At 33.6% G+C, this 27,770-nt stretch overlaps 2 protein-coding genes across 6 annotated transcripts; both read left to right on the top strand.

The window, feature by feature from the left end:
* Positions 1-36: 36 nt before the first annotated feature.
* LOC148690959 (uncharacterized) lies at positions 37-3,580 on the top strand. 5 transcript variants are annotated; one of them, XM_088685188.1, is made up of 5 exons: positions 37-159; positions 285-421; positions 1,619-1,690; positions 2,142-2,199; positions 3,221-3,580. In XM_088685188.1, exons 2-5 carry the CDS (start codon positions 292-294, stop codon positions 3,474-3,476), a joined length of 516 nt encoding a protein of 171 aa, XP_088541314.1. In that variant the 5' UTR covers positions 37-159; positions 285-291; the 3' UTR covers positions 3,477-3,580. The 5 variants fall into 5 exon arrangements, with proteins under 5 accessions (XP_088541314.1, XP_088541315.1, XP_088541313.1 ...); XM_088685189.1 differs by having other exon boundaries at positions 136-154; XM_088685187.1 differs by lacking the exon at positions 2,142-2,199 and having other exon boundaries at positions 144-159; positions 285-362; positions 2,997-3,580.
* Positions 3,581-20,630: 17,050 nt separating this feature from the next.
* Positions 20,631-24,841, top strand: LOC148690958 (UPF0481 protein At3g47200-like). Its single transcript, XM_088685058.1, has 2 exons — positions 20,631-21,032; positions 23,337-24,841. Exons 1-2 carry the CDS (start codon positions 20,631-20,633, stop codon positions 24,615-24,617), a joined length of 1,683 nt encoding a protein of 560 aa, XP_088541184.1. The 3' UTR covers positions 24,618-24,841.
* Positions 24,842-27,770: the final 2,929 nt, after the last annotated feature.

The raw sequence follows: 27,770 nt of genomic DNA, 5'->3' as shown, positions 1-27,770 counted from the left end.
TCCAGTGAAGGGGAGATGAAAGGTAAAGCTACAGCTGTGCTCCTTTTCATAATTCATCTTAATGCTAGAGGGTGAAAGGGCGTGGGCAAGATAGCCTTAATTGTGTCCTGTATGATGAGTCTGATCCTGTTGGGGGTCCTGTTAAATAAAATAAGTAATGTATTACTCTTTCCTTTGTCTGTACATTTTAGCTTTTCCTCTTTGGCAGGTTGTGGTTTAATAACTGTCAGTGTTTTTCCCCTCATCCTATCTGATATTTTTGTGTATATTTTATTTGATTACAGATATCAGATGCCACTGGCTCTTGTTGGATTGATATCTTGTTTGGCACTGTGGGATGTTTTTAAGTTCTGTAGTGAAAGGTGGGGACTGGACCAATACCCAATAGTTCGGCAGTGCTTAATTCGTTTTGCTCAATGTGGTGAGTTGTTGACCCTGTGTTTGGGCAGTAGCAGTATTCTCTTGTGCATTTGTTCTGTTTACTTAGCATTCTCTTCTACATAAGTAAGGATTGAGCTTGTTACTAGTCGAAAATGCCACGAACTTCTTGAGTTTTCCAAGTTAATTCCTTTTTCACCCTTCTTTAGATCTTGCTATGCGTGTATAATATACATAGTAACGTAGACAATGCAAAATGGCGAAAACTCCATTTAACATTTGTGGTGTTATGTTGTTTGTTGCACTTAGAATGGTGTACATGTGAGCAAGTATAAAATTATCAAGGTATCCTTTAATTTGGGGAACTCTTAAATGGGGTAAATGTTTTGCATTTAGCTTGATATTGGTTTACAATAAAAATTAAAGAGTATATAAAGCGGTTCATACTCTGGTATGGACGAAGACTCTGTGGAGTTCTAATGATCTATAAACTGCATAAACTGCTAAGCAGGAGCTCCTAAGTGGAGATAATCTTAGCAGTTTATATATATATATATATATATATATATATATATATTTTAATATTCATGTCCGCATGTTTGCTCTACCATACTAGACTCCTAGGAACCTTAAAAGTGTGACAGAGTCTCCAATGCTATGGTTTTTTTATTTTTTTTAATTTTTTTTTGGATTTTCCATGGGCTCAGACGTTCCTCTCTGTGAGTTACGACGATGTGTTCTATCTTCTCTGTTCTGTACTTAACCTAGGCTTTGTACATACAAGGATAGCACTATGGCCACTTTAGTTTTTGTTTTCTTGTGTTCAGAGATCTTTTCTGAGGTCTGAAGTCTGAAAGGTACAATCAGAGAAGCTGTACCCTGAATGGGGAGGGTAGGTTTCCATCCAGGGCCCTCTTGGCCTTTTTAACCTAGTATTTTGCTCAAGGATTGTCTACCTTGAGAGATTATCACATCATGTATTCTAGGAGCTCCAAATTTTGCACTATCTCTTACTTTTTGGGTGGCCGGCAGTTTTTGTTTAGTAATTTTTACTCTCATTTGCTTTCTCCCGAACATTTCTTGTATTTATCATCCTCTAGCTGTGTAGTTCCCTCCCCCCCCGTCTTTCTCGCTTCCATAATTCATCAATCATATCAACTCCGATGCAAGCTATTCATAGTTTTTATAAAATAGCATCTAGAGTTGCTTTGTTAACATTGATTTGAATTTATGTTTGCAGTAGCTGCGGTTATTCTGATATGTTCAAATGTTCAAATGGCTATCTTCTGTGCTCTTACTGTCAGTTATGCAGGTGTGTTTTCGATATTCTTTGCATATTATATATATATATATATATATATATATATATGGAGAAGAATTATGCACAATTCGTTTAGTCAGGTTCTTTTGGTTTCCTAAAGTTAGATAAGTTAATTATTGAATACAACAATACAAACTCACTAAATAAATCATGTAGTGTATCGTATTCGCAAAAATCCTTTCGAGAAAAAGGAATATATTGTATGATTGTAACCTGTAATCTTGACGGGTTTCAAAGTTGACTTTATCTTTATGAGAGAAAGCTTGATAAACTTCTACACCTCTCAAAACAAGTTGATTCTTGCTATTTTAGCTAATCTTTTGTTCTAGTTATACTACTTTGCGTTCTAGTTAAACTACTTTACGGTTGTCAAAAACAAATTCTGTTTATATTTGTGATCAGTTCGATTTAGGGGTTTTGATTCAGTAAGGGGTATGGATAGTGTGTGGACAGAGATTAAGCTCTGTGGTGGGCAGAAACTATAGTGTGTCTCCTACGGGGTTGTCTTTTTTGGAATCTCATTGTTTAAATCAGTTGACAAAGTAATTATTGTCCTCACATGTCTTCGTAAACTACTCATGAAATTAACATTGGGACGATTATGGGATCCTCTACTTTACACCTCTACTTGCCGTATTTAGAGTGTTGATGATTTAGTCAAAGAGTTAGTCAGTGCATGGTCTTAATATGCTTAAATTCTTTTTTTTTTTTTTACAATAATTTTTGTTATTCTTTTCCGTTTAGTTCATTTGAATTCGTTTTTAAAGTCCATTTGATCAATAAGTGTAAAAACTGAACAGCTTTTCTGAATGTATTTTATTGGACTTTGGTGGACAAATGTATCTTTGTTGATCAATCTTATCTTTGTGTGGTCCTTCTCTTGATGTTATAAATATTCAAGGCTGCAATTTTTTTCTTTGTGATATTAATTCTTTTTTGGTCATGATTGCAGGTTTTTATAAAAATTCACCTTCAAAGATTGAGTAAAAATATATAAAGGTTGTTGGTGATCGGTATAAAGACAATAAAAAAGGTATGATATGTGATGTGTGATATGTGAAGTTTTTAGAATTGACTAACTTTAGATTGACGTGTTCTAATGTTTTTTTTTTTAGGAGGGTTCTAAGTTCCCTGAGATCGACGTGTTCAAGGACGTTTACGTTCGACCTGGCAATGAGATCGCTGAGCAGCTTCATGTAAGTAGATGTAATTGTTATTATTCTTATATTTATGAATCGTTCAAATATTATATATATTTTGTTATTAACCATTATATGTTTTTTCTTTATTATTACAGGCTACTATGGTGGAAAAGGGCGATGCTGTTCTCCAAGAAGCAACATCGCAACTTCTCCCGGAAACCCCGATGGAGGACGTCACTTTACCCGAGGATGTAGGTTTTCAGATCATGACTGAGGTCCTGGATCAAAAGTACGGTCGTCGTCATGGCAAGGTTGTTCGGGGTATGGGGAAGGCGCGGGTTCGTGAGACGGGTGCCTCTTCTTCCAAATCGACCACAAGAGAGGTCAACACCCTGAAGGAGGAAGTGACAACCCTAAAAGGTCAGCTTGCAGCCCAGGACGAGCAGATAAAGGCCCAGAGCGAGCAGATGAGGGCCCAGAGCGAGCATATAAAGGCTGAGAACGAGCAGATGAGGGCCCAGATGAGTATGATTGTACAGGCCTTAGCGGTGTCCGGTCTCCAAATCCAGCTGCCAGCACCTGATCTTACTCCACCTTCGACCTCCCAGCCACCTCACCTACCCGATACCCAGTAGTTTTCAAACCTAGAAGACTACTTGTTGTAGTTTTTTCTTTTTTTGTTTAGACATCTTGTATGCACATTTTCATATGGTTTATAATTAAACTTTTTCTTGGTTTATTGTTTATTGTTTAGAATAATTACAATATTTATTAAAAATTAAATCCAAAATATTAATAAATCCAAAATATTTTTGTCAAAAAAAATAAAAAAAAATTAAAACATAAAAAGTTTGCGCGACGAAAAGGTTCCATAGGTCACGCAAAGTGGGTTTGCGTGACGTAGGTATGTGTCACGCAAACTGTCTTTGAGTGACGCCAACCCACTTTGCGTGACGCATCCTACGTCACGCCAACACACTCTGCGTGACGCATCCTACGTCACGCCAACCCACTTTGCGTGACGCACACCTTGGTCACGCCAACCCACTTTGCGTGACGCAGGTTACTACGTCACGCAAAGACACTTTGCGTGACGCATGTAACTTCTTCGTCACGCAAAACCTTCTTTCACAGGCGTGGCGCGATGCCTGTCGCGCGACGTTTTTTTGACTTTGCGCGACGAAGGACCTACGTCACCCAAAGTATTTTTTGTACTAGTGGTAGGAGTCAGGTGAATTTAGTAAAAGTTGTTTGAAGCTGGCATCCCTAAGTTTCCATTTTTTGTTGGATTACCATTGTGAAAGAAGTTAACTTTGTATGCACATGTAAGTATGAATTACACTGGAGGAAATTGGCAGTGAGTGATCGAAATTCCCAAGGGAAATGGGAGTTACGAACTAAATTCGTATTCGTATTCGTATTCGGGTTGTTCTAAGTTTGAGTTTATGTTCATGAGCTTGAGGTCGGCACATTGTCCGTATAAGAACACTTGAAAGGTTTGGTTTTGGTGGTGTTGTTTGAAGCTGTATCAATAAATTTCAAATCTTGTTGAATTCTCATTGTGACAAAAAATTACCTTTCTATGCGTTGCATCCAAAAATTACCATTGTGTGCGCATACATGTACACGTTTCAATGGAGGATAGATGGCGATTGCTCACAATGCCTCGCTAGGTCAATGGGAGTTAAGAACTATTTAGTAGGAGTGGTTAAGAACTATGTGGCACAACCATTGCCCGCATAGATTCTACAAGATCACTAGAACGGAGTATTTGGCGAGAACAGTATATGATCATCTTGATTGCTGATGTACGTGCCTCTCTATGAAATTTTCTTTGGCAACTAGTTTGTCCGGATATATATTTGGCATATTCTTTTCTTTTTCATATGAAGCCGCATGCCTTCACTTTAAAAGGCTTCCATTTCATCGTTTTATTAGTCAAACAGAGTCACATAGGATTTACACATTAGGAGATGTTTCAAATTTGAAACATCTCCTAATGGTTATTGCATAAAAAAATTATACAATGATTGCTTTAGTAATTTGAAACATTTCCTAATGGTTATTGCATAAAAAATTATACAATGATTGCTTTAGTTGCTTGGAGTTTCAGCTCACTTAGTTTCAAATTTGAGAGTTTGCATTTTCTTGAGCTCTCTTCCCCCTTTATCTTTTTCTCTTAACTGTTCTATTCTTTCTAATTTAGTTAAATTTAGGGTAGTCATCTCTGATTTTAGTCTTAGGTTGTGGACATATTCTTGACTTCATTTTGTGTTGTATTTCCCTTACTGACCATGTGTCGGTTTGTTTGGATCTCACAAAATAGATCCATTTGTTTTCCCTTATTTTCCCTTCTCTTCCCCCAAGCAAAGATTTGTGAATATAAACTACTCTTGGGTCCATTTACACCCATGGGAGGGGAAACAACTACAAAAGACGCATGGAAGTATGCACAGTTGCTTTTCTGATATACCTAGGTTACAAGGTAAATTTCATTCTTTTCCTTTCACTTATAGGCTGCCTATTTTATATAAAATACCCCTTTAACTTGTTTTTATTATAAATAATTGAAGGCTCTGCTGTTAGTCTTAAAACGTTCATGTAATATTAAAACACCATTGCACTAACCTTGTGAAGACATCCTTCCATGCACGGCAAGGATTGAAGCTGCAGCAAGCACACCAAATTAAGCACCTAGAACTTAGAGGAGGGTCTTCTGCACACTCACCACGACTGTATTACTCGAACCTGTGGGGAATTATCTAAGTATATGTTTCGGTAGTGTATGCAGGGACCTTCCCTTGGTATTTATACTACTACAACCCTAGTGCACATTCCCATAATCATGCACTATAATTCCTTATTGTACAAGGATACAATCTACCAAATCTCAGTTCTAATAGGATAGTACCAAGAGCCCTTATTCTCCAATTATAACCGGATTATATACTTTACTTGGAGTCCAAGTTATAGCTTATAACTAAACCCTAATCATACTTACATTCCACATCAATCCTTATTAACTACATGGACTAATAAGCCATTGGATTAGAGTCTAACATCCAACATCTGCAGCAAAGAGAGAAATGGACTAACAAAACTAAAACATATGCTTTATGGGAAAATGCGCATAAGCGAAATGCTAAAGGTGTTATCGGTTTGATAGTGGAGTTGGAAGGTTTGTGAGCGAAACTTCTGCAGTATCTGTCTACACGGGCATACATATGCCTTCTCAAGCAATTACGTGAAATGATACATGATCGCGTTGATTGATTAAAGTAGTTAAATGTAGCGTATCATTGAGTCGTTAAATTGATTTTTGTTGTGATTGTGGAATTGTGTGGGGGAATAGTGTGGTAAAGCTGAATGATGAAACGACAATTCTTGTTCTCATACGGTTCTAGTGAGGCATGCTTGTTTAGCTCTTAACGAGTGGTTTTGCAACTCTATGATTTTGTCAGTTAATATTCCTTGAGAATTTCAGAGCTCAAAAGAAGGGTGAACTAAGAGTGACTTGATCCCCTATTGGGTATGTAGGTAGTCTAACAATAGAGGTTAGGTGCATCTACGATGTAACAAGGAAAGTCATTGCGTAATTAAATTATTGACTTGTGCTTTAGTCATGTCTCAGTGGTGAGGCATGAAACATGAGCAAGTATGTGGTGACGTCATGTATCGATTTTGAATGTATGTCGAGATCGGAGCGTGATATTTTATCCTATCAAAATACCAAATTGGGATTGAAAATGTACTTTTCTTCTATAAAACTCGATTGAACACTACTTCCTCTGTGTGAAGGAGGATTTTTGCCGCCCACAATCGCCACGTCATAAAGTATTTTTGAATTTTGGGCCACACACTGTTCATTTGCTGCACAAATTGAATACCTACTAAGTTTTTAGACAAATATCAGTGAGTTGGGCCTTGGACAGGCCCAACTGTTTATTTTTAGCCCAAACATTCCTATTGCGCTCTAAATATGGAGCAAATAAAGTCTAACAAAAATTATGCATATATTTTTTTTTAACAGACAATAATATCTAGACTCAAATGTTGGGGGAGTACGTTCAGCCTCATATATAGGCTAGCAATAATATAATTTTAATTCATCTTTAGCGAGAATCAAATCTAAGATCAATAAATTATAGTACTAAGTAACAAGGTTCTATGTACATTGAAGCATTCTTTCTTCCTCTTGAAACATTTCAACTTTCGTATTTAAGCCTTAACCAACAAATTGACTTGCTATCAGTGTAGTATACACGTGTTCTATAATTATTGGCCTTATGGGACCCATTATATATGTCCTCTATTTAAAAGTTCTTCTATCTTTACATGCCAAATGACGTAACCTTGTTGATGTCATTATTCTATTTATTGTTGTCGGCAGCCAAAGGCTAAGAAGGATTCATGTTTATAGAATGCCAAAACCCCGAACCATAAAGCTTCCAACACGTGTAAATCTTTCAGCCACTCAAAATTTTTTTTATTTTTGTTTTTGAAATAGAAGGAGAGTGATGGAGAATGTGAGAGTGCGAAGTTTTTTTTATTTTTATTTTTTATTTTTTTATTTTTTTAAATTAGAGATACGTTAGAATTACATGTAGGTGAAGCTTTGAAAAAAAAACAGCAAAATTTCGTTGAGTGAAATTACATTTCTATCCTATATTTCTTATTCATATTCTATTTTAATTAGAGGGTTAAACTGGTAATTTCATAGGATTTTGGTTGACAATGAATGTTTTATTAAGGGAATTGTTATTGGGACTTCAAAAATCTCATTCTACACTCCAAACTTTCTATATTTGGAAAGAAAAATACACTTGTGAGGAGTGTAGAATGAGATTTTTGGAGTGCCAATAACACTTCCATTTATTAATTAGTAGAAATTATCACATTCCATCAATTTGTGCACAACTTGAGGGATGAGTATCCTCTCCTGATTCTTTTTGTGGAAATTTTAGGGATGCTTACATCTTAATAATTTATTATATATCGTACAGTCCGTTTTTATTAGATATTATTTGTGTTTAATTTTAAATAAAAAAATTCAAAATGATTTATGACCACGCAATGTGCAATACGATGAACGGTTAGAATGTGAGGATCCCTAAGATCCTCACAATTTGGATCCGGATGGAATTCAAATTCCAACTTGAGAACTGGTTGACCGTTATAGTTTGTTTAAATAAATCTAATAGTAGTACCTTAAATTATTGGAAAACTAGCAATAATAGAATAATTTCATTATGTGTGGTACTATCTGCACATTATTTTTACCTTCTACACATATTCTATTAATTTATCTTTTCTAATATTTTTCAATCGATTTGAATCGATAGTAGAACATTAAGAAGAGTGTGTAGATGTAAAACAAGACCATTTCATTATTTGCTTGCTGAAATAGAAAGAAAAATATAAAAGATATGAATAATAGAGGTGATGATAGGAAATGCCTAAAGTACCCTTGCTTATAGGGGTGTGATATCCACACACTCATTTTTACTTTTCCCACACCTTTTTGGATTTCAGCCGTCGGATCGGATGAATTGAAGAAGATTAAGAACATAAATTAACGAGTGTGTGAAAAGTAAAAATGGATGTGTGGATAGCACAACCCATGCTTATATGGTTGTCTTTGCAAGGTTGCTCGTCCATTCCACCACAAACATTGTCTAGGGCAAATCCTGTTGACTAGATTTTCTCTCATCGCTCTCATCCTTAGAGGTCAGTAAGCTCATCTCTGTGCAATTATTATTTCACTATAAGTGAGAGATTTTTTTTTTCTTGTATAATCTGAGTGTTTTAAACATTTCTCTATTTAACATTATCAGTTATGAGAATGCTAAATTAATCAAGCACAATAAGGAAGAAAAATCTGGCTAGTACAATATCGAGACTCTTCCAAATCCACGTTCTGTCAAACTCACTACATTAATTGGAAAATTATTATCAACCACTTTTGTTAATAGTCAAGGAAATATAAGGGTAGGTAGCTATAAGAATCACAATATTAATTTAATGTGGACTTTACATGCAAGAAAGTAATAGAGTCTTGCGTTAATGTGGCAAAAACAAGTAAAGAGTCTTGCAAGTTATCAACCAAGCTATCATTGAAGGAAAGATAAGGGTAGGTATTATTCGATTCACATTAAGGGTAGGTAGATATATGAATCACGACATTAATTTCATGTAAAGTATCATTCAATTCATTCGAAAAGTATTATATAGTGCCCGTGATTTAAAAAATGCCTCTCGTATGTTAAAAAAAAAAAAAAAAAACCTATTTATGCACTTTTTTATGACATGAAAACTCGTTGACAGCAATTGTAACTTGTTTATATTGATACATTATGAACAAATGACATTAATGTTGTCTATTGTCTAAAAGGATTTGGTTGCCTACATTTTTCCTGAGACCTTTTACCGTTTTAAATTTCGTGCTTCTCCCGACTATTTATGGCATCGCCACTGAACTCATGCATTATTTTTTTGCACCAAATAAGTTTGGGTAATGCTAGGGAGGCCAAATTTTTAAACCACATTTGCAAACCAAATGATGTATCACCAATAAGAAATAAACACGTTAATCAACACTTAAATTAAAATCCAATTATCAACAACTACATCATTTGGTTTAGAACATTTGGTTAAAAGTTTAATCTCCCTTGTATTACCCCTAGGTTTATAGCCCTGGAAAAATATGAGGGTAGATAGAAGAAATTATGATTAAATGCGCTCCTCAAAAATATATAAAACGAAATCTACTTGTTTAATTTTTGTAAACAAAAATCTACTTGTACAAGACTGCATTTTCTTTTTTGTTTGTCTTTTCAATTTATGTATTTTTTGGTTTCTTGAAGATTTTAGTTTTTTTTTTTTATGTATGAATGGTAGTTGGAAATTGGAATTTATAAGGAAAGGTAGACTAGGTAGTTATGGAAACAGGTCTTATTTTAACTTTCATTAGAATTTTGTTGGTCTCTTCTCTTGCATGTTTTGACTGGAAGATTGAGATCTAAGAAGGAACACACTTTCTAGAGTTAGTTACTAGACATACTTGAGTATCTTTCTCTATCTGTTTTTGTGTTTGGCTCAACCTTGGTAGTGAATAACATTGTTGAACAATGAATTAACTTTGAATTTCATTGCATGTAAAAGACTTATTTACATATTCCTATTGCGCACTAAATGATGGAACAAATAAAGTTTAAAAAGTTTTCGATGCACAGTGACACATTCTTTCTTCCTCTTGAAACATTTCATACTTTCGTACCTCAACCCACAAATCACATATCCAACAACTCGCTACTAATGCAGTATGCCTATGTTCTACAATTATTGGCCTCATGGCCCCCAATTATATATGTTCGTCAAATGAAAGTTCGTCTATCTCCATGTGAAGGCACCATTATTGCCATTTGACGTAGTCTAGTTGATGTCACACTGTTATTGATTGTTGTCATCAGCCAATGGTTACGAAGGATTCATCTTCACTTGTAAGTAAGAAGTTTTAGGTTCGATTCTTATCGAAGATGAATTTGAGCTATATTATTGCTAGTCCTTTCTGAGGCTTAAGCTCTTCCTTCCTTCTTAGTGTAGATAATATTCTTTGCTCAAAAAAAAATAAAATAAATATATAGCGAAAAATAAAAATATACTCAAAGGGGATGAATTTTTTTTTTAAAAAAAAATTAACAAATAATATTACCTATACTAATAAAGTGTGACAATGAGTTAAACCTCACAATGAACTTGTCATCATAAAATTCCTCGTAATCCACAAATTAAATATCCAACAACTTGCTACAAGTGCAGCATACCTCTTCTGCAATTATTCGCCTCATGGCCCCCAATTATAAATGCCTGTTAAATGAAAATTCGTCTATCTCCACGTGTAGGGACCATTATTGCCAGACGAAGGGAGCATTATTGCCATGGTAAAATTCCAAAGCACATTAAAAAGCGTTATACTTAGGTACTCACTTGGGAGTACCCAATTTACTGACCATTTAATCTGGCCTAATAGTTTTAGAACACATGTCATTTAATTCTCTTCCAATATTTTGCCATCTCTGTAAACGAACACATTTTATACCTGAGACCAAACACCTATCTTTTTCTCCATCTTCTTTCCTTGCCCCGCCCGCTCTCTCATCTTCTCCAGCGACCATCTCCATGCCTTTGTTTCACTTTTGTTGATGCAATGGCAGATCCACCAAAGGTTCTTCGTCTGCCCAACCACCCATGTCTCTTATCCCTTGTCATCGACACCCATGGGCCATGGCCAATCTGTTTCAGGTTGACTAATATTTTTGTCGAAATCACTTGCTGATTGATGTTGCGGAGAATTTGGAGAAGAGGATGGCGTTCAGATCGACGAATGAGAGTTGGAGAAGAGGATGGCGTTCAGGATGACGTCCCGAACCGTTCATTTTTCTACATTCGTTAAAAAGATCATTTTTTTCAAAAAAAAAAAAATCTGAAAAACAAAATCTAATTAAAAGAATAGAGCGTAAATGATAATTAATGGTTAAATATAAATCCAGGATTTATGGATTATGGTGCTGAATTTCAGGGTTGACCTTTTTATGAAATTTGTAAAAACTTGTCATTACGAACGATTGTATATTATTTTTTTGGGTAAATTACATTAAACTACTTAAACTATGGATCGCACAACAATTTCATGCCTCATGTTTTAAACATTGCAATATCATGTCTTAACTTATGAATTCGTTGCAATGTCAGACCTCCATTAATGATTCCGTCAAATTAGCAGTTAAGTGATGATTTGGCAAAGTGGAGGGCCCAGATATTTCCTGACGTGGCAGCCAACTCATGCCATTAAAAATTCAAAAAAAATAAATCGTTTTAAAAAATAAATTTTTATGTCAAAAAATGAAATAAAAAAGAGTGGCCCCACTCCCTTCAAAGCACGAAATTCATTGTCTTCTCCAACTGCACTTCGCCCTCGCCGATCTCCCCTCTCAATCTCCGACCGCCCCAAAACCCCACTGCAGATATCCACCTACCTTACACTAAATCTATCATTAAAAAAAGAGTGGAACCAGCTAAACAAAACCTTAACCATAAAAAACACCCACTGCATAACTTAATTTCTTCAAATTCACCCAAATTCTCAAGCTTTCTCCACCGACCACCATGAGGTTTTTGAAAAGTTTCTTTTTTTTTTCCCTGCTTTCCGTCAGGTTTTCACAGGAGACCTTGAACTCCACCTCCTGTCGCGGCTGTGATCTCGAATACCCAGAAAACACAGATATCCGCTTCAAGGAATTGGAGGATGAGATGGGTTTTGGGGATTCGGGTTTGGGGGTTTATGGTGAAAGTGACGCAGAGGGTTTGAGGGAGAGTTTGGGGAATGGTTTGGTGTTGGATTTGGGATTGAATTTGAGAGTGGAGTGGGAGAGAAGAATAATTTCAATTAAGCGTTTGGTTTCAGGTTTGAATTCAGGGTTTCGTTTGAACGGAGGCGTGGAAGAGAATGGTGTAAGAGTGCAAGGATTTGGAGAGTAATGCAGGAGAAGAAGCTGGCTCCGAGCTTGCCGTACGTGAAGACGGTGAGAAGGGAGGTCGGCGAGGGCGGAGGGCAAGTCGGAGAAGACGGTGGATTTTGTGATTTGAACGGGTGGGGCCCACCATTTTAAAGTTAATTTTTGACTTAAAAAATTATTTTTTTAAATGATTTATTTTTTTATTTTTTTAATGGCACAAGTTGACTGTCACATCAACAAATATATGGCCCCTTCATTTGCCAAATCATTACTTAACGTTCAATTTGACGGAATCACTAACGGAGGTATGATATTTCAATAAATTCATAAGTTGAGGTATGACATTGCAACGTTTAAAACATGAGGTACGAGATTGTAGTGCGGTTCATAGTTGAGATAGTTTTGTGTAATTTACCTTCTTCTTCTTCTTTTTTTACATTTTTCGCACTTAGACATTAATTATTATGAATATCGTTGGACGTTTGATATTTTGTAACAACGTACTGATATTTTTTTTATTAGGCTCTTATTTTGGGGTAGCAAAAAGTAGAAGCAACTTTACCCATGCTTCTAAAATGCTTTTTTTTTAATAGATGCAGGTGAGCAGTTTCAATTAATGAAACTTTCATATTGACAATCCTCTTCTCATCTCTTTTTTTGCTAAAAGCATTTTTAGCACTATAGTTTACCAAACACTCACATGTTTTTTCACAGCTGTTTATTCTCATCGTACCGTACAACAGAAGAAGTTTAAAAAAAATCACGGCAATCTCAAACTAGCTCTTAGCCCATCTTGCAACAATTATTAATGCGCATTAAGTGAAAGATTTTTTTCTTCATCTATAGTTTGAGTCGTTTAAAATTTTATCTCATTAACAATATCAGTTATGAAAAAAAACTAAATTAATCAAGCATAGTAAGTGAAGAAAAACTTGTGTGAGGCTTTTTTCTCTAGTAAGTGAGATAAATTTGGCTAGCACAATATCAAATATCGAGACTTTTCCAAATCTACGTTCTATCTGACTATCACTACATTAATTGAAGAATTAGTATCAACAACTTATGTTTATAGTTAAGTAAAGACAAGGGCAGTTAGCTATATGAATCACGACATTAATTTAATGTGGCCCATTAAACACGTTTTGCAAAAACATATTGAAGAAGAAATGCTTATATATAGCTAGCCTATCATCGCGCTATTGTTAAAAGAAAATTTAATTTTCAATTACCAGAGGAGCAATATGTATTGAGTTTTCTTAGTCATCTAGAAGAGGCCAATTGACCGTACGTACAAATTTGCTTGTTTTCTGGTATACAAAACAAGTGCAAAATTCATTTTTTATTTTTTATTTTTTCATTTTTGATTGGAAGTACTGTTATTATTAACACTTTAAAAAATTATCACGCACTCATTTTTAAAGGAATAAATTTCACTTCAAACCGTGTTAGATGACTTATTGTTAGTACCAATGACAACTCATTTTCCAATTTATATCTTTTTTCTTCCTTTCATCTGGCTTGTTTCTTCTCCATTGCTATGTTTGCACGTATTCATTGTTTTAAGTACAACCATGCATTAATATTGTCTTCAATCAACCAGTTAGGTATAATATATCAATGGTGTCAAACTTATGGTGTGATTGTTTGCTGCAGGCTTCGGACCCCATGGAGTAGCCAAGGAATTTGGGAAAAACAACGACGCTGGCCAAAAGTGAGGCTGAAATTGAAAGTGAAGAGGTTCGTGTAAGCGATTCTCATCTCTTAGACGGTAAATGTAGTTGGGTTTGGGAGAACTTCAAATCGTATAAGGTTAAGACCCTAGTAAGCGTCATGAGAAAGAGAAATATTTTTACACTAAAGAACGTATAGATGCTTCGGCCTTTTAAACCGTTTAAAACATGTGGAAAGTATTACATCCATATAGGATAGTAACTATTTACATGCATATAGAAATTTATTTGCAACTTTATTTACAATAAGGAACAAAATAGGTGTTAAAAGTTGGGTTCATAACATTTTGCAAATTTAGAGTAGCGTTGAAATTACGATTCCATTATCAATGTAGTACTACATACTAAGCTAATTATAATTAGGGTGCTTTAGATTTTGGCCCTTACAACTCATGATTCCTAGATAAAAACCCATCTACACATAAACGTTCAATAAGAGCCCAAATTTAAAATCTGCAGCCACATCAGAACATTATTGACCTACTGATACAATTTATTTACACCCATGCCACTTTCCCAAATCCCTAAATTTATTCCTAATTTAAAGTTGTAGAAAAAGTGAAATAAGATATATAAATTGTTGTATTGCATTAATTGTATCCAAATCATACCAAAAATTTACCTTTTTGTGATATATATATATATATGTGTGTGTGTGTGTGTGTGTGTTTTGCATTAATTGGGAAGTAAATTAATTTGTTCAAATTATAAAAAAAAATTATACTAAATTCATATTATATATTTTGAATCAAATAACACTTCTTTAATTTGTAGGTAAATTATTTTTAATGTATTGTTACACATATTAGGCACGTTTTATTGTTGTATAAATATAGGTATGACATAATATTTTTCAATATAATACATCAAATTACATTTCTTCTTGTTATGGGTAAATTATTCTCCATGTATTGGTGAAAAAAAAAGAAGATATTACACTACACACGGGGTATAATTTTTTGTACGTAAATTATTGGAAATTAATTTGTAGGTAGGTAAATTAATTTGTTCTAATTATATAATATATATATATATATATATATATATCTATACATACTACACCAAGATTTTATATATATATATATATATATATATATAGATTTTTTTTTGTTGAGAAAACCCAGATTATATATTTTGAATCAAATAATATTTTGTTATACATGGTAGGTAAATTATTTTTCATGTATTATTACATATATTAGCCTATTAGGGACCTTTTTTTTTTTTGGTAAAAATATATAAAGTAATATGTATATGATTGTTTGTAGGTAAAAAGATAAAATCAAAAGCATGATCCAATTCCTAAGTTTATGCAATATTTTGTTGTTGGTATACAATATTTTGCATCATTGGAAATGAACATTTCAAATAGTAGGTAGGTAAATTAATATGGTCTAATTATATAAATACACACACATAGATATATATATATATATATATATATATATTTATACACATTTTGAATCAAATAACATTTTTGTACATGGTAGGTAAGTTACTTTTTTTTTTATATTTATTATTACATATATTAGGGTTTTTTTTTTTTTTTTTTTTTTTTGGTAAAAATATATGTACATGAACTCATAATGCCAAATACATAGAATTAAGCCAACAATTCTCATATTTGATATTAATATGCAATGAATTTTTTAACATTAAGGTCTTATTTTTCTTTTTGCGAAATCATTCACTCTCTCCTTACAATATGCATAGAATTAATTGTGCACATCAAATATGCAATAGGGGTATTTTAGGCATCTAAAAAAATGTAAAATGTGTAAAGTAATATATAATTAATGAATTCACTTAGGTGGATCCTAATCATTGGGTTTTTTTTTTAGTAAAAAAATTATGTCGGTTTTTATATGAAAAAAATTAAATTTGAGGGGTTAAAGTCATACTTTTTAAGGGTGCTTTAGATTTTGGCCCTTACAACTCATGATTCCTAGATAAAAACCCATCTACACATAAACGTTCAATAAAAGCCCAAATTTAAAATCTGCAGCCGCATCAGAACATTATTGACCTACTGATACAATTTATTTACACCCATGCCACCTGTTAATGTAGAGAGAGATTGAGAAATGATTAAGGTTTCAAGAACTAGAGAGGGAGAGAGAGAGAAGAGGTTTTAGAGAGATGAATTGCAGAATCTGTTGTATTGATTTCTTACTCAAAAAGTTATTACAATGATGTATATATAGAGAGAGCAATGTCTCTAACTAACTAACTAACTAAGGTTTACAATATTATATTCTAACATCCCCCCTCAAACTCAAGATTGGGGCACCCAATCATGAGGTTGAAGCAGTCAGATTGGCAAAGAACATTAGTGCAGTATTCCTTACAATTGGAGAGTGAGATTGATGCTATATCATGTGTACCATAATAGCCAAATCAACATAGACCTGGTGCCGCCACCCTTATCACAAATGCCCATATGGTATCCTACTTGAATATCAAATATATCTCCAACATTGCACAAGCGAAATACATAAGATCCTCTGAACGCATGTGCAGCAATTTGAATAGATTTCTCCCATATGGCCAAAACAACAAGTTGAACCAAAAACGAGTCTAAAAATAGTTTTGCATTGTACTTTCCCTGTGACAGGTCTGCAAGAACCTGAGCAAACTGATGTAACAGATGAATCCTAGTCGAAAAATGCAGTATAGATAGTCCTTGCACTTCTAGTAACTGGGTTGATTCACAAGATGTTGGTAATTTAGCTGATCCGCTAGTTTGTGAACTTTCTGCACCAACAGAACGAGCTGGCTGCTCCTCGGGTTTCATTATAATTGGTTTATCACAATTGTTCTGCTTTGGAGCACTGATAGAAGCTTCTGTTGTGGAATTAAGTGGCAGGGAACTAGGATATAGAGATGGAGGTGAGCCAAGAATTCCATTATAACTATCAACATTATTACCATAGCTTGACTGGCATGAACTAAAATTGGATTGAGCATAATAACCACCATTGAAGCCAACATGAAATTGAGAGCTAAAGAGAGGAAAGAAAGAACCTTTTGTCTCATATTCAACAAGAGCACAATCCACAATGGCTTCCTCAGCGAGCAATTGTGCACGAAAATCCGTTAGTGAAATGATACTCTCACGCCCTCTGAGTACACATTTAAATGTGTTGTAGTTTGGAGGGAGTCCATTCAATGCAATGATCACAAAGTCTTCATCAGCAAATATGACACCAAGAATAGAAAGTCCATCCCTTGCTTCTTTAATTCTTTGAAGATACTGGGAAATTGAATTTGATCCCTTCTTAATGGTGTAAAGATCAGTTTGTAATTTGATTATACTAGTTTTTGTACTTGGTAAGAAAAACTGGTTTTGAATATGAACCCACATCTCTTGAAAACTCTTGCTACCAATCACACAGGAAATAGCGGATGAAGAAAGTGTTGCAGTAAGTAACAACATCAAGGAATGATCATGCATTTTCCAGACTTTGTACTCATCAGTTTCAGTTCTTGAAGATGAAGTACCAGATGTTACCTCTGAATCTCTTGAAGAACTAGAAGAAAACTGAGCAGGACAGAGATTTGATCCGTCAACGAACCCGATAATTCCATGGACTTCAAGCATCAACTGCATCTGAAAATGCCATTGTAGATAGTTGGTCTCATCCAATTTCATAGTAACAGACATGGAAACAGATGAAATCAATCCAGTGATTGGTGATTGCAAGATTTGAAGTTGATTCGCAGTTACCATTTCGGAAAAATTGTAGAGAAATTTGTCTGAGGAAAAGACTCAAACACTTGGTGTGCACAATCTTTCAGAGCGAAGAATGAAGAACTGGGTAATCTTGATATACCCACAAGACAGAAGAAGAAAGAATTTCATGTAGCGGAAGCAAAAAGAAAGGATCAAAGAAGCTGATCAAGCTTTAATGGCTCTGATACCATGTTAATGTAGAGAGAGATTGAGAAATGATTAAGGTTTCAAGAACTAGAGAGGGAGAGAGAGAGAAGAGGTTTTAGAGAGATGAATTGCAGAATTTGTTGTATTGATTTCTTACTCAAGAAGTTATTACAATGATGTATATATAGAGAGAGCAATGTCTCTAACTAACTAACTAACTAAGGTTTACAATATTATATTCTAACACCACCTTCCCAAATCCCTAAATTTATTCCTAATTTAAAGTAGTAGAAAAAGTGAAATAAGATATATAAATTGTTGTATTGCATTAATTGTATCCATATCATACCAAAAATTTACCTTTTTGTGATATATATATATATATATATATATGTGTGTGTGTGTGTGTGTGTGTGTGTGTGTTTGTGTGTGTTTTGCATTAATTGGGAAGTAAATTAATTTGTTCGAATTATAAAAAAAAATTATACTAAATTTATATTATATATTTTGAATCAAATAACACTTCTTTAACTTGTAGGTAAATTATTTTTAATGTATTGTTACACATATTAGGCACGTTTTATTGTTGTATAAATATAGGTATGACATAATATTTTTCAATATAATACATCAAATTACATTTCTTCTTGTTATGGGTAAATTATTCTCCATGTTTTGGTGAAAAAAAAAGATATTACACTACACACGGGGTATAATTTTTTGTACGTAAATTATTGGAAATTAATTTGTAGGTAGGTAAATTAATTTGTATACACACACACTACACCAAGATTTTATATATATATATATATATATATATTTTTTTTTTTTCAGAAAACCCAGATTATATATTTTGAATCAAATAATATTTTTGTATACATGGTAGGTAAATTATTTTTCATGTATTATTACATATATTAGCCTATTAGGGACCTTTTTTTTTTTGGTAAAAATATATAAAGTAATATGTATATGATTGTTTGTAGGTAAAAAGATAAAATCAAAAGCATGATCCAATTCCTAAGTTTATGCTATATTTTGTTGTTGGTATACAATATTTTGCATCATTGGAAATGAACATTTCAAATAGTAGGTAGGTAAAAATATATGTACATGAACTCATAATGCCAAATACATAGAATTAAGCCAACAATTCTCATATTTGATATTAATATGCAATGAATTTTTTAACATTAAGGTCTTATTTTTCTTTTTGCGAAATCATTCACTCTCTCCTTACAATATGCATAGAATTAATTGTGCACATCAAATATGTAATAGGGGTATTTTAGGCATAAAAAAAATGTAAAATGTGTAAAGTAATAAATAATTAATGAATTCACTTAGGTGGATCCTACTCATTGGGTTTTTTTTAGTAAAAAAATTATGTCGGGTTTTATATGAAAAAAATTAAATTTGAGGGGTTAAGTCATATTTTTTAGTTACTAGGGATTAATACAGAGTTTGGTGTATAGGAGTTGGAAAGCAATTTGCATTAGTGGAAGGGTTTAAACAAAAAAGTACAGCTAAAAGGCTAAATTAATTAAGCACAGTAATTGAGATAAATCTGGTTAGCACAATTTCAAGACTCTTCCAAATCTACGTTATGTGAGACTCACTATATTAAATGGGATTTGGATTCTATCTGGATTCGAATTGTGGGGATTCTAGGAATCCTCATATCCTAATTGTTCATCGTACATTGTGAGGTCAGAAATCATTTTGAATTTTTTTATTTAAAATTAAACAAAAATAGTACCTAACGAAAACTGACCGCACGATATACGATGAACGACTAAAATGTGAGGATTCTCTAAATTTCCACAAAAAGTATCTGTTGAGGATCGTCATCCTATTAATTGGAGAATTAGTATCAACCACTTATGGTTTTTTTTTTTTTTTTTTTAGGAACAGGGAATTTTCGTAACCAGGACAAACAACCATCAGTGCAAAGAAAGAAAGGGTTAGGTAGCTACATGAATCATGACATTAATTTAATTAAGCCAAGTAAACACCTTCTACAAAAACATATTGAAGAAAAAATGGTTATATATAGGCAGCCTATCATTGTGCTATTGTTAAAAGAAAATTTATTTTTAAATACCAGAGCAGAGAGCAAGTAATATTATTGAGTTTTCTTAGTTATCTATGGAAGGCAAATTAACTGTACAAACTTGTTTGTTTTCCATATACAAAGCAGATGCAAACTCACTTCATTTTTATTTTTTTTCCATTTTCGATGGGAAGTACTGTTATTGACATTAAAATAATTATCACGGTACTCATTCTCACAAGATTTTGAGTTCGATTCCCTTTCCTACTTGTCCATGGCTCGTCAGGGTTAATATGAAAACATTTTTTTTTATTAATTTTATTATTATTAAGAGAAGTAGGAGAATTTGAAACTCTTACAATAATTCAGGGGAGCAGGGAGTTTCGACCCGAGACATATAGGTAAAAACCCAATACTAAATCTACTAGGATATTGAACCACATGCAACCAAGGTTCATATGAATATTTAGTAGCAACATTCCACAATAACTCCGAAGGCATTTGGCGGGGTTTTTTTATGTTTCTTACAAAAGTTTGCTCGAAGTATCTTAGTTGATTGTGTGCCTAATGAAATATTTGAATCAATGCAGATAAAGAGGTCAGCCTATAAAATGGCACATGACATAGAAAACCAGTTGGATAACTTGTCTAACCTGTCCAGTGAGGGGTGTATCTATAGAGTTCCTAAGCGACTACGGCAAGGAAATGAGAAAGCATATACACCTCAAGTAGTCTCTATAGGTCCACTTCACCATGGCAATGAAGCCTTAAAAGCCATGGAAGAGCACAAATTAAGGTACCTACGACATTTTCTACGTCAAACCGGGGTAGGATTGTCTGATTGCGTACAAAAGATACAGGACCAAGAGGAAAGGTTGCGAGGTTCTTATGCAGAACCCATTGTGTTTGACAAGGACGAATTTGTAAGAATTGTTTCAGTGGATGCCGCCTTCATCATTGATTTCTTATTGAGGTTTCATGACTCCAATTATCGAGATGACAAATATGATTACGTATTCAGCAAACCTACGATCGTATCGAGATGACAATTTAATGTATTGTTACACATATTAGGCACGTTTTATTGTTGTATAAATATAGGCATGACATAATATTTTTCAATATAATACATCAAATTACATTTCTTCTTGTTATGGGTAAATTATTCTCCATGTATTGGTGGAAAAAAAAAGATATTACACAACACACGGGGTATAATTTTTTGTACGTAAATTATTGGAAATTAATATGAAGGTAGGTAAATTAATTTGTTCCAATTATATAAAATATATATATATATATATATATATAGATTTTTTTTTTTTGAGAAAACCTAGATTATATATTTTGAATCAAATAATATTTTTGTATACATGGTAGGTAAATTATTTTTCATGTATTATTACATATATTAGCCTATTAGGGACCTTTTTTTTTTTTGGTAAAAATATATAAAGTAATATGTATATGATTGTTTGTAGGTAAAAAGATAAAATCAAAAGCATGATCCAATTCCTAAGTTTATGCAATATTTTGTTGTTGGTATACAATATTTTGCATCATTGGAAATGAACATTTCAAATAGTAGGTAGGTAAATTAATATGGTCTAATTATATAAATACACACACATATATATATATATATATATATTTATTTATACACATTTTGAATCAAATAACATTTTTGTACATGGTAGGTAAGTTACTTTTTTTTTTATATGTATTATTACATATATTAGGTTTTTTTTTTTTTTTTTTTTTTTTTGGTAAAAATATATGTACATGAACTCATAATGCCAGATACATAGAATTAAGCCAACAATTCTCATATTTGATATTAATATGCAATGAATTTTTTAACATTAAGGTCTTATTTTTCTTTTTGCGAAATCATTCACTCTCTCCTTACAATATGCATAGAATTAATTGTGCACATCAAATATGCAATAGGGGCATTTTAGGCATCAAAAAAATGTAAAATGTGTAAAGTAATATATAATTAATGAATTCACTTAGGTGGTGGATCCTACTCATTGGATTATTTTTAGTAAAAAAATTATGTCGGGTTTTATATGAAAACAATTAAATTTGAGGGGTTAAGTCATTTTTTTTTAGTTATTAGGGATTAATACAGAGTTTGGTGTATATGAGTTGGAAAGCAATTTGCATTAGTGGAAGGGTTTAAACAAAAAAGTACAGCTAAAAGGCTAAATTAATTAAGCACAGTAATTGAGATAAATCTGGTTAGCACAATTTCAAGACTCTTCCAAATCTACGTTATGTGAGACTCACTATATTAAATGGGATTTGGATTCTATCTGAATTTGAATTGTGGAGATCCTAGGAATCTTCATATCCTAATCGTTCATCGTACATTGTAAGGTCAAAAATCATTTTGAATTTTTTTATTTAAAATTAAACAAAAATAGTACCTAATGAAAACTGACCGCACGATATACAATGAACGACTAAAATGTGAGGATTCTCTAAATTTCCACAAAAAGTATCTGTTGAGGATCGTCATCCTATTAATTGGAGAATTAGTATCAACCACTTATGGTTTTTTTTTTTTTTTTTTTAGGAACAGGGAATTTTCGTAACCAGGACAAACAACCATCAGTGCAAAGAAAGAAAAGGTTAGGTAGCTACATGAATCATGACATTAATTTAATTAAGCCAAGTAAACACCTTCTACAAAAACATATTGAAGAAAAAATGGTTATATATAGGCAGCCTATCATTGTGCTTTTGTTAAAAGAAAATTTATTTTTCAAATACCAGAGCAGAGAGCAAGTAATATTATTGAGTTTTCTTAGTTATCTATGGAAGGCAAATTAACTGTACAAACTTGTTTGTTTTCCATATACAAAGCAGATGCAAACTCACTTCATTTTTATTTTTTTTCCATTTTCGATGGGAAGTACTGTTATTGACATTAAAATAATTATCACGGCACTCATTCTCACAAGATTTTGAGTTCGATTCCCTTTCCTACTTCTCCATGGCTCGTCAGGGTTAATATGAAAACATTTTTTTTTTATTAATTTTATTATTATTAAGAGAAGTAGGAGAATTTGAAACTCTTACAATAATTCAGGGGAGCAGAGAGTTTCGACCCGAGACATATAAGTAAAAACCCAATACTAAATCTACTAGGATATTGAACCACATGCAACCAAGGTTCATATGAATATTTAGTAGCAACATTCCACAATAACTCCGAAGGCATTTGGCGGGGTTTTTTTATGTTTCTTACAAAGTTTGCTCGAAGTATCTTAGTTGATTGTGTGCCTAATGAAATATTTGAATCAATGCAGATAAAGATGTCAGCCTATAAAATGGCACATGACATAGAAAACCAGTTGGATAACTTGTCTGACCTGTCCAGTGAGGGGTGTATCTATAGAGTTCCTGAGCGACTACGGCAAGGAAATGAGAAAGCATATACACCTCAAGTAGTCTCTATAGGTCCACTTCACCATGGCAATAAAGCCTTAGAAGCCATGGAAGAGCACAAATTAAGGTACCTACGACATTTTCTACGTCAAACCGGGGTAGGATTGTCTGATTGCATACAAAAGATACAGGACCAAGAGGAAAGGTTGCGAGGTTCTTATGCAGAACCCATTGTGTTTGACAAGGACGAATTTGTAAGAATTGTTTCAGTGGATGCCGCCTTCATCATTGATTTCTTATTGAGGTTTTATGGCTCCAATTATCGAGATGACAAATATGATTACGTATTCAGCAAACCTACGATCGTATGGGATGTGTCTCGAGATTTGAAGTTGCTTGAAAATCAGCTGCCATTCTTCATTCTTCAAGATCTTTTCGAACTTATTCCTCCTCAACTTGAACTTCAGCTGCCTTCGTTACTTCAAATTTCCTACATTTTTTTCCAAAGCGTAATCGATAGCGTGGGGAAAAAAGAGAAAATTGACAAGATATGTTCTTCTAGAGTAGAAGTACAACATTTTGTTGATCTGATAAGAATTCTATACCTGCCGTTGGAACCAGTAAAGAAACCTATACCCAGAGACAGACACATCATGAGAGCCACTCCCAACGTGACAGAGCTACTCCCGGCTGGAGTCAAGTTTGAGGTAGGAAAAGGCAGCAGTTTATTTGACATAAAATTCACGAGGGGGATCCTCGAAATTCCGAAGTTAACAGTGGACGATTCCACAGATCTGGTATTCAGAAATATCCTTGCTTTTGAACAATGCCATCACAGAGAGGAGCATTACCTAGCTTATTATTTTTTCCTTATGAAGCGTCTCGCGAAAACCCCAGAGGATGTGCAATTGCTTGTTGAGAAGGGAATTATTGAAAATTGGCTAGGTGATACCCAGAAGATATCTACTTTGCTTCATGACCTTGGCACCGGGATGACAGTTGACGACTGGTATTATGCCTCTCTTTGTGAAAACCTGATAAAATACCGCACAAGTCCCTGGCACAAATTTAAGGAAAATTTCCACGTGTTCCTACAAACTTATGCTATCACGCCTTGGTTCATTATTTCTTCTGTCCCTGCTGTTATTCTCCTCATACTCACTCTCATACAAACTATATGCTCTGTTAAATCAATTGCTTAGGCATCAACAACCGCAAGTCTCTCATTCTCCAGAGGATCCGCTAGTCTCTCCTTCGCTGTATCCTCTCTCCGAATCCTATAAGTCTTGCTAGTCTTTGAGAGAGTGCAGAGTTTGCATTAGCAATCTAAGGTTTCCTTGAAGTGAGTGTAATAGATGTTCCAACAAAATCAAGTATTGAAGAGTGTGATTTTATATTTGATAGGGAAGGAGTGTCTACTTGTAATGACTTTCATTTAAGTGTGTTTTGTAAATAAAGGGAAGTGAGTTTTGTAGATCCTTATGTCTTCTGCACTTTTATATCTTCTGGTCTTAGATTCAAACAATCGTGCGGAAATCATTTTTTAAAATTAATGTGTACGTAGCTTCTTATGTCGTAGTTTCAGCTATTACTTTTTTAAATTGAGATAAATTTGGCTAGCACAATTTCGAGACTCTTCCAAATCTACATTATGTCAAACTCACTATATTAATTGGGATTTGGATTTTATCTGGATTCAAATTGTGGGGATTCTAGGTATCCTCATATCCTAGCCGTTCATCGTACATTGTGCGGTTAGAATCATTTTGAATTTTTTTATTTAAAATTAAACAAAAATAGTGCCTAACGAAAAATGACCGTACAATGTACGATAAACGACTAAGATGTAAGGATTTCCTAAATTTTCACAAAAAGTATCCGGTGAGGATCATCATCCTATTAATTGAAGAATTGGTATCAACCACTTATGGTTTTTTTTTTTTTTTTTTTTAAGGAACTGAGAATTTTCATAACCAGGACAACAGCCATCAGTACGAAGAAAGATAAGGTTAGGTAGCTGCATGAATCATGACATTAATTTAATTAAGCCAAGTAAACACCTTCTACAAAAACATATTGAAGAAAAAATGGTTATATATAGGCAGCCTATCATTGTGCTATTGTTAAAAGAAAATTTATTTTTCATATACCAAAGGAGAGCAAGTAATATTATTGAGTTTTCTTGGTTATATATGGGAGCCAAATTAACTGTACAAACTTGTTTGTTTTCCATATACAAAGCAAATGCGAAGTCACTTCATTTTTTTTTTTCCATTTTCGATGGGAAGTACTGTTATTAACACTAAAAAAATTATCACGGCACTCATTCTCGCAAGATTTTGAGTTCGATTCCCTTTTCTACTTGTCCATGCCTCGTCAGGGTCAATATGAAAACTTTTTTATTTTTGTATTAATTTTATTATTATTAAAAGCATGAGGATAATTCGAAAATCTTACAATAATTCATAAAAGAAGGGAGTTTCGACCCAAAACATATGGGTAAAAACTCAATATCATATCTATTAGGATATTGAACCACATACAATCAGGGTTCATATGGGACTTCAGGTGGATTACATTTCTCTGATTAATTTTGTTAGTTTCTTTTTTTTTTCTTGGAAGTATTGATTGTAATATGCTGATTAGTTGTAGTTTAATTTGCTGATTAAGTTTTGGGTGATGAATTTTAAGAGGTATTATGAATTGGGTTTTGAATTTCAGTCAGAGAAATGAATTTTCCTGAGAATTTGTGGTGGGTAGGAGTCAGGTGAATTTAGTAAAAGTTGTTTGAAGCTGGCATCCCTAAGTTTCCATTTTTTGTTGGATTACCATTGTGAAAGAAGTTAACTTTGTATGCACATGTAAGTATGAATTACACTGGAGGAAATTGGCAGTGAGTGATCGAAATTCCCAAGGGAAATGGGAGTTACGAACTAAATTCGTATTCGTATTCGTATTCGGGTTGTTCTAAGTTTGAGTTTATGTTCATGAGCTTGAGGCCGGCACATTGTCCGTATAAGAACACTTGAAAGGTTTGGTTTTGGTGGTGTTGTTTGAAGCTGTATCAATAAATTTCAAATCTTGTTGAATTCTCATTGTGACAAAAAATTACCTTTCTATGCGTTGCATCCAAAAATTACCATTGTGTGCGCATACATGTACACGTTTCAATGGAGGATAGATGGCGATTGCTCACAATGCCTCGCTAGGTCAATGGGAGTTAAGAACTATTTAGTAGGAGTGGTTAAGAACTATGTGGCACAACCATTGCCCGCATAGATTCTACAAGATCACTAGAACGGAGTATTTGGCGAGAACAGTATATGATCATCTTGATTGCTGATGTACGTGCCTCTCTATGAAATTTTCCTTGGCAACTAGTTTGCCCGGATATATATTTGGCATATTCTTTTCTTTTTCATATGAAGCCGCATGCCTTCACTTTAAAAGGCTTCCATTTCATCGTTTTATTAGTCAAACATAGTCAAATAGGATTTACACATTAGGAGATGTTTCAAATTTGAAACATCTCCTAATGGTTATTGCATAAAAAAATTATACAATGATTGCTTTAGTAATTTGAAACATCTCCTAATGGTTATTGCATAAAAAATTATACAATGATTGCTTTAGTTGCTTGGAGTTTCAGCTCACTTAGTTTCAAATTTGAGAGTTTGCATTTTCTTGAGCTCTCTTCCCCCCTTTATCTTTTTCGCTTAACTGTTCTATTCTTTCTAATTTAGTTAAATTTAGGGTAGTCATCTTTGATTTTAGTCTTAGGTTGTGGACATATTCTTGACTTCATTTTGTGTTGTATTTCCCTTACTGACCATGTGTCGGTTTGTTTGGATCTCACAAAATAGATCCATTTGTTTTCCCTTATTTTCCCTTCTCTTCCCCCAAGCAAAGATTTGTGAATATAAACTACTCTTGGGTCCATTTACACCCATGGGAGGGGAAACAACTACAAAAGACGCATGGAAGTATGCACAGTTGCTTTTCTGATATACCTAGGTTACAAGGTAAATTTCATTCTTTTCCTTTCACTTATAGGCTGCCTATTTTATATAAAATACCCCTTTAACTTGTTTTTATTATAAATAATTGAAGGCTCTGCTGTTAGTCTTAAAACGTTCATGTAATATTAAAACACCATTGCACTAACCTTGTGAAGACATCCTTCCATGCACGGCAAGGATTGAAGCTGCAGCAAGCACACCAAAGCACCTAGAACTTAGAGGAGGGTCTTCTGCACACTCACCACGACTGTATTACTCGAACCTGTGAGGAATTATCTAAGTATATGTTTCAGTAGTGTATGCAGGGACCTTCCCTTGGTATTTATACTACTACAA

The sequence above is a fragment of the Pyrus communis genome, chromosome 15, assembly GCF_041283825.1.
Source record: "Pyrus communis isolate YQ-2024b chromosome 15, ASM4128382v1, whole genome shotgun sequence".
In the NCBI taxonomy this organism is placed as follows: domain Eukaryota; kingdom Viridiplantae; phylum Streptophyta; class Magnoliopsida; order Rosales; family Rosaceae; genus Pyrus; species Pyrus communis.
This window is presented reverse-complemented; position numbering and strand designations above follow the sequence as displayed.